This window comes from Vanellus vanellus (assembly GCF_965231255.1).
Source record: "Vanellus vanellus genome assembly, chromosome: Z".
Classification (NCBI taxonomy): Eukaryota; Metazoa; Chordata; class Aves; order Charadriiformes; family Charadriidae; genus Vanellus; species Vanellus vanellus.
Genome location: NC_138908.1, coordinates 71,879,978 through 71,894,841, shown reverse-complemented (window position 1 = coordinate 71,894,841; position 14,864 = coordinate 71,879,978). Strand labels below are relative to the sequence as shown.

The following is a 14,864-nucleotide window of genomic DNA, read 5'->3' as shown; positions in this document are numbered from 1 at the left end:
AACTGCTGATCTGCTGTCACCTGGGAGGCTCCTGGCCAGGGGTGCAGGTCAGGGAGTGCTTCAGGAACCACAACCTCCTGCTCCATGTGTCTCTCACCCTGAGAGGTGGAGGATACCTATGGGTGCCAGGGGGTGAGCTCAAGAAGCCATGAGAAGCACACTGGGGATATAAAGTCTCCCATGAAGAAGAGTTTTGCAAATGGTAGCTCACACAATTAGAGCTACCACAATTAGTTTAACAATGGGAGGTTGGTGCACAGTACTTTTTCTCCTTCAGTCAGTCTCCAGATGCACATTGGTCCCAAATCTTCTCCATGCAGGCAGGCTCCCCTTTGGGAGGAAGCTGGAAAGCTTCTCCCATGTTACTGTATAGGAAGACAAAGCATCTCTCTGTCACTCTTCAGGCGCTAATTTGCTGCTCCCAGATTAGTAAAATGTACATCAGAAGAGCTTTCTGCTTTCCTAAACTTCTGCTAGCTACGTGTCTGCTCTGCTTGGAAGTATTCTATGTCTTATGCTTAATCTAGGGTCACCACTGATCTGTGCCAGTCCTGCTGTGTCCTTCCCACCTTTGCTTCTGCAGCGTCTCCTTCTTCCTTTTCCAGCTTGCCATTTTTCAGAAAGTGAGGCTGTCACAGGGCCATTTGAGCAGGAGTCTATCTACCTGTGTTGTCCCTTCCATGGTATTTGAATGTGTTGTCTACCTTTTAACAATATGTACCAGAAGGTTAGATGTCCCAAAGGTATTGATTCTTTAGTATCTTTCATGAAAATAGGCAGCTGGGTAGAAGATCTCTCCTGTGCCTTTCCCAAGGGAAAGGACACGGTGCAGACTTGTTCTTGCTAAACAGAAAATCTATACAAAAAAATAAATTCCTAGAAAAACAGGTCTTGATAGTGTGGCTGCTCAGGGGACCACCTTGCAAGGAAGCAGCTGAGGCTGAATTTCACTCCACATGCTGGTACTGTTTACAAAATAGCGTTAACGAGGAGGAACTTTTTCAGCGTTACTGTTCTATAAAGATCCCACTGTCCTTTTACCTGCTGCTCTTCATCAGGCAACGATTTTTACTGAGCAGTTTGTGATGATATCTTCCAAGTCACTGGCCTCAGATGATCCCATGAGTCTGGCTCATCGGTATGGGTAACAAGTTTACCTTCCCTCTATCTGAGTTAAATTTAATCTGCCACAGCATAGCTCAATTTCCCAGTTGGTTTCTGTCTCTCAGCAGCTTCTTACCAGGTAATATTTCTTTTTAGTTGAATGTCATTTGCAAAGATTTACCAGCTTGCTGTGGGTTTTCTCCTTCATTCTTTGTCCTTCTCTCTTCATAAAAAATATGAAATCATTGGTCTCTCTACGCATCCCTAGGGGTGAGGATGTCATCTCATTGATAATAGGGGCAGATATTTACGATATTGCATGAACATTAACATTAAGATGCTTCATCTTGGGACATGTATGCATTGCAGGTCTCATTGGATCTGGCCTCATAGACCGGAAAATGTGAAAGCAAGGCAGACTTAAAAGAGCCCAGTAGCTTAAAAGAGCCCAGTTCCCATAAAAGCCTATTGTCTGCCACAGAAGTGTTGTGCACCTCTCTACTTCGGCTCTTCATAGTTCAGCTGCCCAAGACTCAGGTCATCTAATGTCAAATTCCTCCCAGGTATCATGACACATGGTGATGGGGCAAATGGTCCCCCAAAAGAAGTATGTGGTCATTTAGTTCAAGTAAAACAAAGGGGTTTACTGCTCACTGCCATGTAATTTTGCTAAGCTGATTGACCTCATGGAACCATGATCACCTCTTTGTTCTGCTCATCTGATGCTAATTCATCTGAATTTGCTTTCTTACCAAGAAAAAATGTCATGCGGTTCCTTGTTATTTTAACAACAATACGGTGAAGAAATGGATCACAGTGACTGGGGATGCTCCTGCACTGAAAGGGCCAAAGTGTGGCCAGCAGATGTGCACACCACAGGGATGAATGAACAACTGGAGAGATTGTCATCCCAGCCACTGGTCCTTCATGAACCTGGTTTTCTTTCATTAAATAGTCATATTGCTTTGAAAAAAACTTCTACCTATTCACCTTATTTCTTCCTCCCTCCTGAGCAGCACTAGACAGTCAGCTGGTTGTTTAACAAACAAACAAAAAACAACCACAAACTAAAAGGCACCATGCATGTTCTAAAATGCTGTAAGATGTCCTCAGATTTTCAGGAGGGATGATGGAACTGAACTGCTTTCTGTCCTGGGCAAATACAAAACTGAAACCAGTATGTTGCAGAAGTCAGGCAAGGACAGGACTGCAGTGTCACAGCACGAAAGGGAGCAGACCTTTGCTGGACACCTGCAGGCAGGTGGCTGGGAGGGAAAGAGTCTATGAGGTGTCTACAGGGAAGGAGCTGGTTGGGCTGAGAAGTAGGAGAGGAAAAGATGGAGTGGGTAATTAGAAAGAAAAAGGAGAGGAAAAGGATCACTGCAAAGATTTAAATGGGTCAGATAAACAGTGAGATGTCAGGGACCGGATGAAGCATTTGAAATGCAGGCTTCATTAATATTTTGTCTGTCTTATCTCAGACTAATTTATTTTATGGATGTGGAGATCTGTTCCTGCTGATGTATGGAGATGATTATCAGGCAACCTTGTTGGGTTTTTGAACTTGTTTCTTAAAGAGGAATGCTCAACATTTCTTGAGTGCCTGTGCTGGTTTTCTACATTTCCCTATATTTGAACACATGAATCACCAAGTCACTATTATTTCTGTGCTATCTATCAGGAAATTTCCAGGTGATTTTCTCCTGCCTCCAGCAGCTATCACAGAATCACAGAACAGTAGGGGTTGGAAGGGACCTTCAGATATCATCTGTTCTCTAAACATGCTACTCTTGAATGAATAATACAGAGCAAATAACTGATTAATTCATTTGGCTTTTAGTCTACTTGTTTTCATCTATAAGCTAATCACAAATATTTACAATTTGCTGAAAAACCTAAAAAGTGCCAGAGAGCGTAAAGGTCCGGAGGTCTTTTCAGTTAGTGCAGTGGCAACCTTCCCCTCCAACACAGCTGCCCCCAGAAGAAGGAGTCTCCAAGGGAAAGCATGCCACTCCGGTTCTGACTTAATGCTCATTGCCAGCACCATGGAAAGCAAAGTTTTTCCAGCTGAGGGTAGGGTTTATGTGAGGAAGCTACAGGTACAAACGTGACAACCAAGATAGATGTGTAGATATTTATTGATAGTGAGAAATAATCTGTCACTTAAAAAGCATACAGGCTTCCTGCTGATAGTACTGCACTTGCTTGATCACCCACTTGCTACCCACCCTTTTGTCCTTGTTTGCGTCTGAGAATAGACAGAAGGCATCGGACTTCCAGGATGGGTACCTGAACGGACTTGCAAGGTACACCATATGTGAGTAAAGATGCCCATGTCTGACTACACTAGACAGCGTGCTTACCTGTGTAAGGAAAGAGTGTAAGAAACTTCTTTTTTTCAGGAACAGCCTTAGGAGATTTTCCAAAGGTATCTCCATTGGGACTGCATGCTGAGCGTCTCCATTTCTGTGAAGGTACACTTTCCCTTCAGGTACCTTTGAGAAAGTTTAGCTGTGGTGGAAGAACTCTACGTGCAGTGGTCTGTAAGCAAACGGGTCTTGGCACAAACACAAATGCATGTGACAAATGCAACTGAGTTACCCGCACTTACAAATGAGGGTAGTTATGACAATGTAAAATGGTGATTTTTCATGAAGTGGTTCTGTGTACAAGAAGCTGCAAGCATATAAGTCTTCTCATTACTTTAGGCTGTCTTTACTATTGCTGCACATTGTTTTGACCTTTAAGAGCTTCAGACTCAAGGACAGGTTGAACGCCGTGTATACTGTTTGCTTAACTGAATAAGGCACAGTAGGAAGAACCTACTTTATTAAAAGAGAAGAGTCATACCTCTTACTCTGTAAAGCCTAATTTTTTTTTTCGATCTACATCTACTCAGTGCATGCATATATTTGTGTGGCTTTAAGAAAAAAATATTTGCAATGTCAGACACTGTAATCCGTCACTATGAATGCTACTTTGGCAATTGCTCTTCAGCAATATTTTTTAATTCTGATGAAAATGTGACGTAAACGTGCCAATGCTAAGTCTGGGGCCTAAGCAAGAGCCCTGTCATGATTGGTAGCAGTGAGTGCAGCTCTGCCTAATGAAGAGCCTTAGGCCCTGATTCAGAGCGGACCAGAGCTGATGCACACAGTCTCTTCAGCTGCAGTGGACTTCACACCAGAGATAACTTTTGGTAGGGCAAGGTTTGAAGTATGTCCTGCCCAAGAATTGACACATTTTGACATATCCCCTGGCAATAAGCAAAATGAACCATAGAATATCTTATTTGCTTTGTGTGTCACAGGGCCTTATGCTGACAAGTGTGACAGTCTCCCCCTGGCATTTGAGCTGCCCGGCCTCGCACTCGGTCATGGTCTGACGGGCAGCAGAGCCACTCACTTCAGCACAGATCTGGATCCCTCCCTCCTCGCATGGCCCGTCTTCGTCACAAACACAGCTGTTGGATGGCGCTAAGCAAAAGTACAGAAGAAAAACACTCAGGATGGCATCCAACTCAACAAAAACCAGATGAAAATGTTTCCAGCAAAACCATAGGGTTGACAGAAATTCTCTGGAGAAAGACGTGGGCTTGTTGGAGTGGGTCCAGAGGAGGGGCACAAAAATGATCAGGGTGATGGAGTACCTCTCCTCTGAGGACAGGCTGAGAGTTGAGGTTTTTTAGCCTGGAGAATGCTCCAGGGAGACTCGTTGCAGCCTTTCACTACTTAAACGGGGCTTATAAGAAAGTTGGGGACAGACTTTAGTAGGGCCTGTTGTGATAGGACAAGGGGTGATGGTTTTAGACTGACAGAGTGTAGTTTCAGACTGGATCCAAGGAAGAAATTTTTTATGATGAGGGTGGTGAAACACTGGAACAGGTTGCTTGTAGAGGTGGTAGGTGCCCCACCCCTGGAAACATGGATGGGCCTCTGAGCAACCTGACCTAGTTGAAGATGTCCCTGCTCATTGCAGGGGTGTTCGACTAGATGACCTTTAATGGTCCCATCCAACCTAAACCATTCAATAATTCTATGATTGATTCTATGATTCTACGACTGAGTCTTTTCATAACAAGAAGCGACATTAGCTGATATTCGAGTGGTGCACTGCTGGGGCTTCCTCTGCTCGGAGGGCTAGTCGTGCTTGTGGGAACAGCTTGATCAAAGTGCCTGAGATGTTGCTCTCAAAGACTTCTCTGATGTTACTAATTAAACCAATTCATGTATCTACTGCTCCACAGTCCAGATAACAGATGAGAGATTTGTCCTTGGACAGTAAGAAACTGATCAGGCAGACACTTAGAGCTGTTATCTTTCTTTACATACAGGCAGTTTCACTAAGATCAAAGGATATACTCTCACAAATAAACATATGTAGTTGTATCAGTCACAACAGCTAAACAATCAGATAAGAAGAAGGTTCCATCTGAGGCTGTGTCTTTGTTTTGGTGTTGTATGTTTGGGGTTCTCTTTAATATCTTTATCAATGACCTGGACAAGGGGACCGAATGCACCCTCAGTAAGTTCTCAGATGACACTAAGCCAGGCGGGCGTGTTGATCTGCTTGAGGGCAGGAAGGCTTACAGAGGGATCTGGACAGGCTGGACCGATGGGCTGAGGCCAATGGTATGAGATTCCACAAGGCCAAGTGCCGGGTCCTGCACTTGGGTCACAACAACCCCTTGCAACACTACAGCCTTGGGGGATGAGTGGCTGGAAAGTTGCCTGGTGGAAAAGGAGCTGGGGGTATTGGCTGACAGCCAGCTGAATATGAGCTGGCAGTGTGCCTGACTGGGCAAGAAGGCCAGTAGCATCCCAGCTTGTATTAGAAATAGTGTGGCCAGCATGACAAGGGAAGTGATTGTACCTCTCTACTGAGCACTGGTGAGGCCCCACGTCGAATACTGTGTTCAGTTTTGGGCCCCTCACTACAAGAAGGACATTGTGAGGTGTTGGAGCGTGTCCAGAGAAGGGCTACAAAGCTGGTGAAGGGTCTGGAGGACAAACCTTATGAGGAACGACTGAGGGATCTGGGGTTGTTTAGCCTGGAGAAGAGGAGGCTGAGGGGAGACCTTATTTCTCTCTACAACTACCTGAAAGCAGGTTGTAGTGAGGTGGGGGCTAACCTCTTCTCCCTGGTGACAGGACAAGAGGAAATGGGTTCAAGTTATGTCAGGGCAGGTTTAGACTGGATATTAGGAAAAATTTTTTCACTGAAAGGGTTATCAAACATTGGAATAGGCTGCCCAGGGAGGTGGTGGATTCACCATCCCTGGAGGTGTTTAAAAAAAGGGCAGACGAGGTACTTGGGGACATGGTTTAGAAACGGTTTTGTCAGGGTGGGTTAATGGTTGGACTTGATGATCTTAAAGGTCCCTTCCAACCTCAGCAATTCTATGATTCTATGATCCTATGGGGTTTTTGCCTGTTTTTGTCTCTGCTGAAGCTCCAGACAGTTTTGATTATCTTTTTTTTTTTGTTATTTTGTCTGTTCAACACTGTTAGACAAAACAGATGAACCCCTATCAAGTAATCTTTTTTATTTTCAAAATATGACAATAACTGTGCCTCTATCTGTGGCGCTTCTAAAAACCTAATTTACTCCTTTATCTTCCCATTCCTGGCAACCCTCCATTAAATGCAATGTAGTGTAGGACACTCAGGGAAATTAGATCAGGGAATTTGAAAACTTCCAATGCAGACAGATTGCAAAAGACTGGGACTATTTCCTCTGAGGGAAAAGGCATTCACCTTTGATCATAATATGAGAAATTGAGGATAGGCAGTGAAGTACAAACAAAAGTAACTGGCTTTCCTAGATAGTATAGAATAAGACACTCAATTCCTTGCCACAATATACTGCTGGGGAGACTGCTCAGCAAATTTCAGGAAAGGATTAGCTATTCCTGTCGGCAGTCAGGACTACCGCAGTTAATGTGTTAAGGAATTTAAAACAAGTAGTTACAGTGAAAAAAGAGTAGGGCAAGGGTGTCAGCCAAAACTTCAAGAGGACCAACAGGGACTAGGAATAAGCTTTTCCTGTAGAAACGCATTTTGTTACGATATGGCATGGGGGGGGGGGGTGGGGGGGGGTGTCTTTTCCATGATTGGAGCTTCCTGCCATGTTTGGACAGCAAACACTGAGCTAATGGTTTGAACCAGCTTAGCAGTGCCTGGTACTTCTGAGAGGGACTGGAGATGCCATACCAGGACAGACTTACAGCTAATGCGTAACTGGGAATAAAGATTTCACTTTGTCATATAAACAATTTTGCTTAAATTATGAAGAATCTCTTACCATCACATTTTTCCCATGAACGGCATGATCCACATGATATTTCAGCTGCCTGAGGTATTTTGCAGTTTTCTTCATTAGTAAGAGAATATTTTCTGCCCATGCACTCCAAGGCATGCATCTTGCAAACAGTTAAACGTGTGTTTCTCTTGGTTCTTTGATCTGTAGCACAGGTGTCCAGGGAAGGACTGAAAAGCAAAAGCAGGGATTGTGGTATTTAAATGTGTTTTACCTTGGTGCCTCTTAAAAAGAGCTGCAGGGATGGGAAATATTCAGGGTCTGGTTCCATTTTCTCTGTTCATTGAGGTACATCCTAAGAGTGCAGCAAGGGAACCTGAGACATGGACATGTGAATAATTCAGACTCCTTCCTTTTCCACAGGATGCTGCAACTCAGCAGAGCCAGAATCTGTTCCCTCTGAAGGATACGGGATACTACTGGGTATTTGCCATCGGCTTCAGTAGCAGCGAGAGTGACAATTTAGTTAAAAAGAGTTCAGACCTCAATTATTCTGTATTATGTAACACGTTTGCACCAAAGTACATACACAGAAAACACTTCATATGCACATACATTAAAATATTTTATAAGTGTTTCTTAATTACAAGAGATGAGAATATACTTAAGACCTTTTCTCTGCTGCCCTTAAAAGCCTCTGCTTTTACCAAATAAAATGCTATGATCCAACATCACAGACCAAAGATATTTCTGGAAATAGATATAGATCTCCACATAAATTTTATGAAAAACCTGCTCCATTTATCCAGGGGATTTACCTGTTTATTTCTTGAAATTAGGATATTGTTCTAACACCCACAAAAACTAGCTCGTAAAAGTGGTACTAGCAATTCTTGGACAACCTTAAACAGTGTTTGGTTTGGGGACAATTCCAGGAAATTGTTACCATTTGTGTTTCATGCTGTAAGTGTAGGAGGGGAGGAAAACGCCTTTCCATTATTTCTGGATTTTAATCTCAAGCCCCGAACTTCTCCACTTGCTCTCAATGCAATCAGTGGCATACGTGTAGAGTGAACAAAAAAAGTGCCTCTCTCCATGGAGCAGGGCACGCCTGTGCTCTCCTGGATGCGTTTCACAGCCAGAGGAAAGGTGCTGCACAGGGTATGAGAGAGCAGAGACGTGCTCCCAGGGAACGGAGAGCTTTGAAATACGGCTCCAAAGGCTTCTTTTCAGCACAGCTCCTCCTTTTGAGCTCACAAACACTCTCCCACAGAAACTTTTAGTGTCTAATGGTCCAGTTTGAAGGTAAACCCAGCTAAACCGGTGTTGGGTGGGGAGGAGACCCTGATGAGGTACAGTCAAATGTCCTAATGAGCTCCACGAGGTTGCCTGAAGGGGAGGGCAACAGTCCGTGTGAAACCGGTTTGTCAGAGTAGGGCAATAGGAGTCTGGAAGAGGGAAGGTGTGGTAACAAAGCCCTGACTCAAACCTTGCTCACTTGCTGGCCAAGTGTTAAGGTAATCTTTTTTTTTTTTCTCCTGGGCATTAGGAAGTGTTTCTTTTTTAGATCTATAAATATGACACTGGGCGAAAGTGCCTGCTCCAAGCTTTTGGAATGGTCCTTTGACAAATGGTTTTGAAGCCTCTTAAAAGAGCTTGCTTTACAGTAAGTTTAAAATACCTATGACACAGTGCACCTTTAAGATATTTAAAATTTGACAGACAGTTCATCAGCTGAGCCTGAAAACTTTGCTGTATCTATCTGCAACCAAATATGTCTTCAAAGATTATTAACTGTATTACATCTCCTACTAAAGTTAGCATCATCAACTTCAGTGGGTCTCTTAACTGCTGTGCTCAGTCAAAATACCAGCCACTAAATCCCTAGTAAAGTTTGTTGCCTGAATTTTTCTTAATGCTCTTTTGTTAACATAAAGAATGAGGTTAACACTCTTATTCTGAGACACAACAAGACAACAGCCCAATGGATACACAACATCAAGCAGCTGATAAAGGAAGCCCATGCATTTGTCTGTATTATATTGTTTGCTTGTCTGGCTGCAGACCCTATGAGTTAGTGGTGCACTGATTTAAAATGTGAGTTATCTTCACAGACAGCGGTATAAGAAAAACTTCATCTTTAAAAATAATCTTAAAATTGGAAGAACAAAGCGTGATCCAGGGAAAGCATCTAGTCTATAATTAAGTTGTTTATTATGTTTAAAATTATTCAGAGGCCTTCTTTATTTGCCTGAGTGACAAATATCAATATCTGAGTCGTAAGGTCAAAAACTTGTATATAAGGCAGCTTAATTTAGCTGAAAGATTAAGGCCAGACACAAGCACACTAATCTGTCTGCTTTGCACCACTTCAGTAACACCCAAAAGGTGGGAGGGAGGCTGATTTAACCAGCTGCTGAAGGTTAAACCCAGAGAGCTCCTGGTCCATGTTGCCAGTCTCTTGCTACAGTATAATCCCTCAAACTGTCTTGAGAGTCCTTCACATATTTGTTATTGCTGCGTCGGCCAGAAGAAAGCCAGAGGAAACCAACATATTCAGATGCATAAGGAAAAAGGATGGAGAATCTGTACTCATAAGAGAAATCAATAATTTGCACTCATTGCTGAGAAAGGACATTACAGGCCTGGGACCATCACAGCAGTGCAATAAAAATTATTAGAGGCAAGGAAGAATCCTTGTGTAAAGTGAATGTGAAAAATTAAATACCTTTTACCTGACAAATAAGGCTTGGGTAAGAACAAGCTTTTACTAAAGCACATATTGTGACAAATGAGATGTAAGTCAGCAAATACATTCTCTCCCTTTCACCTACAATGAGAGGCAGGCAATTTTCGGTGAAGTTAAAAGGGAAAAATTTAGCATGCTGGCAACGATTTTAACTTCTTAAAATTATGTTCAAGACCATGATTTTCAATATAACACAGGTCAAGAACTCTTAGGAGAGACACAGATGCTACGCAAATAAATGGGGGGGGGTAAGAGGGGACAGTACTTAAAAATTATGAAATCTCATGTTTCGCTTTGGACACAGTCTTTAGCTACTGGAGGCTGCGATTTCACCTGCTCTGACCCCTTCCTTGCAGTAGGGCCAATTCAGACGGAATAGCTGGTGTCCATACTGTTAAGCTCTTTTTGACCCCAAAAGATGGGGACCGCATCAGACTGCCTGTTAGGAATGGTACCTGACGCTAGTAACTGCTGCCCTGTGCCTGGGAGTTATCCAGAAGTTGGCCCTTGACAAAGCTCTGCCAGGAGCTGCTTTAGCAATTTAGCAGCTCTGATGCCCAGGATCATTCCCTGGCTCTAACTGATGCTGATAAGACAACACGTGATGAAGGACAAACTACCCCTCACCAATCTGTTGTGGGGTTCTCGTGCTGTCCCTGGAAGTGTCTGTTACTACTTTCTTGGAAAATGAAAGGATGGAGGATGGGTCTGAAACCATGGTGTTCCTGAATTCCCACAGGAATTCTTGTTCCCAGCTCTCTTCTGAGCAGGGACTGCTGTTGAAAGTCATTGCCACAGCAAAGTAAGCCAAGTTACTTCTGATCTCTGAGGAAGGACCAAGATCTTACATACCTTAGTCCTACAGCCTTAACAGACTGGCAGATTAGTCTGCCTTTACAGCTGATGATTAATCCTTCTATTATTAGATGTGTTATTTCAAGACAGAGTGAAAAGATGGCATCAGGTAACAGAAATGACTGTTATCTATCTTCCTGCCATTTTGAACATGATTATAAAAAATAGAAACAGGTAAGTAGTACATTAATTATAACTGAAGCCTGAATGCATAACTGAATGTAGTTCATTTAACTTCCAAGGTTATTTTGACTCTGCCCAAGGCCTTCCCTAGCTTTGTGGGCTCCCCTCATCTTCTGTGTAACTAGCCTTAACACACCCATGAACCAGAGGAGTTGTTGCCTCACTTTAATGAGTAATGAGGCAAAAAGAGTAGGACCAGATTATTTAAAAAATTTAGGTGATTAAGGGTAAGAATAGAGTCTTAGCAGAGTTGTTACAAACCTGACACCTCCCTATGCAAGACAATAGTCTCAAATCCTAGGGAAGTGCCCAGTGGATCTACAAAACCTGAACTAAGCTCACCAATTCGAATTTTGTGATGTTCAAAGTGTGCTAATTTTGGCTTAGGACCAAAGTCACCATGCAGGGCGCTCTTGAACTATGTGGCGGATGGAAAATACATGTCCTCCACTGAGAAGTTCTGCCACCTTGAAATCAATTGAGGCAACTTCAAAATTCCTTCCTCCTACTACACAAGGATAAGATAAATTTGGTGTGTTATCATAGAGCTTCCAAACTGTTCAGCTCCTGATGTGACATAAACCTGTCCAGATTTCATATCCAGACCTCACACCCACTGTGATGACTTTATAGGAGACCATCCAGTGTATGAAACCAGCCCAGGTGCTGGAGTGCTGAGCTCTTTGGCACATCTGGCCATCAGCGCCAGGTGGTCTCAAGGTATCTTCTTGTTACTCCTCTGTTTTTGTTCTGTTACCACCTTGTTTTACAAAGAACCGAGAGAGTTACTCATCTCCTTACATTTCTCCTGCATTGCTTATTGCAGAATATAGGCTTATATCAAACAGGAAACAGTAAACTCTGGTCTGCAAGTTATGAGGTCAGGAAAGGTGATGTAACTGGTCTGTGCAAACTGCTATGTAAATGGGAGATTAGATTATTGTGCCTTTCATAACTCTCCAGTCTCTCAGCAGGGAAAAGAAATCTGCTTTATTTCACTAGCTTACTGCTTTGATGGCTTATGTCCCAAGGGCCTCTGTTCTAACTTTTCCTCCGTCTTCTAAATCTTCAAAATACCATTTTATCTTTTTCCATCTATTTCACAGATCAAGTGGAGCTGAAATTATACGTTCACCTTCTGTCATCCAACCAAATTCCATCACTGCTAAAACCCACTGACAGCTCTGACAAGGCAGGTAAGTGATGAACAGGACATTGATTGAGCTGTAAAGCAAACAAAGTACAATGCCTCCTTCTCATATGAGTAAATCTTTCTCATCTGTCATGGACTGAAGACTTAAGAAATTTAATTGGTCTTGAATAAAGTGAGAAAATCATTGTCAAATTCAGCCTGAACTTACCCACACTCATAGGGCATTTTGCACACGCATTGTGACTGATGCACTTTCTCCCATGGCTGACATTTAGGCTCTGTCACTTCTGGTTTCACACTGGGCACTGAAGTAGAAGAACACAGACAGTGCTGTTAAGGGTCAGAAAAACAAGGGCTGAAATTGTCCTATCAGTTGAGCTTAAAAGGCACTGAATTAAGCCACATCCTGCATGTTCATTAAAAGTATCTAATCTACTGCATGCACTATTAAAAAGATATGACACGCTTTGCAAAGTTACTGTTCAGTAATTTATCCATGGGTCATGAGTCAGAAGGAAGGAGACAGGTACTATGTTCAAGCTTAAACATTCATCTAATTTCTGCAGCAGCTGTTTGTTTCTGCTAAACTTAGCTGTGCGGAATCATAGCTGGCAACAGCTTTATCATTAGGTTTCAGAGTTACTGGCTTCACTATTGTCCCTAGAAAAGCTAAGGCTCTGAAGTTCTATGTAGAAATGTGAACCTGAATATCTTTGTGCACTGATGGTAATGAAAAGGACAAGTTTCATCCTTAGTCCTCAATCTGTACTAACTTTAAAAACAAGAGCAATAGTGATGCTTGAGGAATTTTCATGATTGCACAAGTACTGTTCTTTGAGTGCTGAGTTGTATTCCAAGCTTGAAAATGAAATAGGCCTTGCTAAACTTTCCTTTGGAGATTTCTGTAGCATGTAATGGCAAAACTTTGCTAAATCCTAATGGACACATTTTCTGAGAAAGCTTTATCCTGATTTGTGTTTTAGATTAGGTGTCTGTAGTTTTCTACTTTCACATGAAAATTTAATACCCTTCAACATTGCTACCTTAAAAAAAAAAAAAAAGTAAAAAATCTCCCTTACAGATTAAGACTTGCCAAGCAAAATAGAGAGGAATTGCCAGAGAAATAAAAAAAAAAAGTTGCAGTGCCTTGCAATACAGACAGCAGGCATAACCCTGTCTTCCTGTAGAGGGGAAATTTCCACCAAAAATCACTGCATTGCCTCCATCCTCAGGGCCTGTTTGTTATATAGTTGACTGTTACCAACGCTATTGCTGACCAAATGCTCTCATCCAAATGTATGTGTGCCACTGTGTCTGTATATACATATCTTCTTAATTTTTACCCTTCCTGCCTCATATTACTTGTTTTTTTAACTGTTACTCTAATTGTTATCCTAATCTAATTGTTGCCCCTTTTTTGTTAACTTTTGTATTAATGTAATGCTCCCATACAGCCAGGCACAAACTGTTTCTAAAGACGGAAACATTTGAAACTGTTTCTAATTATTACTGGAATTTGAATACACAAAGTAACAAAAAAAAATATGATGAAGATCAGCCACTAAGGCTAAACTGAAGGACTAATTGGCAACAGGACTTTAGCACTGGTACTTTAGCAGCAGTGAGCTGTTTATGTACAGATATGGTATTCCTTCTGAAATCCTTACGCGTCCTGTGCATGTGGGTATGACACAGTGGCAGACGACTTTGGGAATCTCACAGGACCATTGCCTTTTGAGGTCTGAGCTTGACTGTCACCTGCCTCTTCCCTCAGCTCAGGCAACCTCAGGCAGCAGTTGGCTGATAAGGAGAAGAGAGACATGAAATGTAAGAGACATGCCTAGTCTTCTACAGTGGTGGCTATTGTCCCCAGGCAAGGGTCTCTCCAGGGGTATGAGAACGTCTAGGACCTCTGGTGAGGAGCTGACCGGCCTGAAGCAGCAAGCTGCTTGGATGTCTGTACATCATTGATCCTGCTTGGATGTCTGTATGTCACTGATCACTATTGTGGGAGTGCACAAGAGAAAGCCTTGTCTGCCTTCCATGGCTGGAAAAGATGACTTGATAGAGCTGCTGTATGCTACAGCCCATTTCACTCTCTGCCAGTGCCTGCCAGTATCAAACCAGAGCTTAAAGAGCTCTTACCATGAACTTGAAGCAACATTTTCACATTGCTTCCAGTTCCTGGAGATTTACTCATATCGGCTGTGTGATTGTCAGATGAGCAAACGGAGTCATCAAGCCTTGTCCTTCTCTGCCATCAGAGGTGGTGGTGCACTGAACACCTTCCAGACAGGAAAGCCGTATCTCTAAGGTGCAGGTCACGTGGTGGTGGTGGTATACAACGTGTGGAAAGTGAAGTATACTTGGGTGGCAGAACAGGCAGCATACATCCCAGGAAATGTCTTAAAATATTATTAGTGACAATACTTGACAGCAATAGTGGAGTGGGAAGCAAAAAGCCATAAAGAAACCTCACATGAAATATCTTAAAGCACCATGTTTGAACAGCCCACAGAAAACACACAGGTTTTCTGTGCTTTCTGCTGGTGATATAAGCAT

General features: G+C 42.7%; 1 protein-coding gene across 1 annotated transcript in view; it reads right to left on the bottom strand.

Annotated features, from left to right (window-relative positions):
• Positions 1–4,260: 4,260 nt before the first annotated feature.
• Positions 4,261–14,864, bottom strand: part of C7 (complement C7) — a gene marked incomplete at its 5' end in the record, with an annotated part of 40,137 nt that continues 29,533 nt past the window's right edge. Inside the window, 3 exons of the mRNA XM_082498008.1 lie at positions 4,261–4,580; positions 7,408–7,592; positions 12,511–12,607. Coding sequence (XP_082354134.1) covers positions 4,393–4,580; positions 7,408–7,592; positions 12,511–12,607 — 470 coding nt within the window. The 3' untranslated portion in view covers positions 4,261–4,392. The remainder of the gene's footprint in view (positions 4,581–7,407; positions 7,593–12,510; positions 12,608–14,864) is intronic.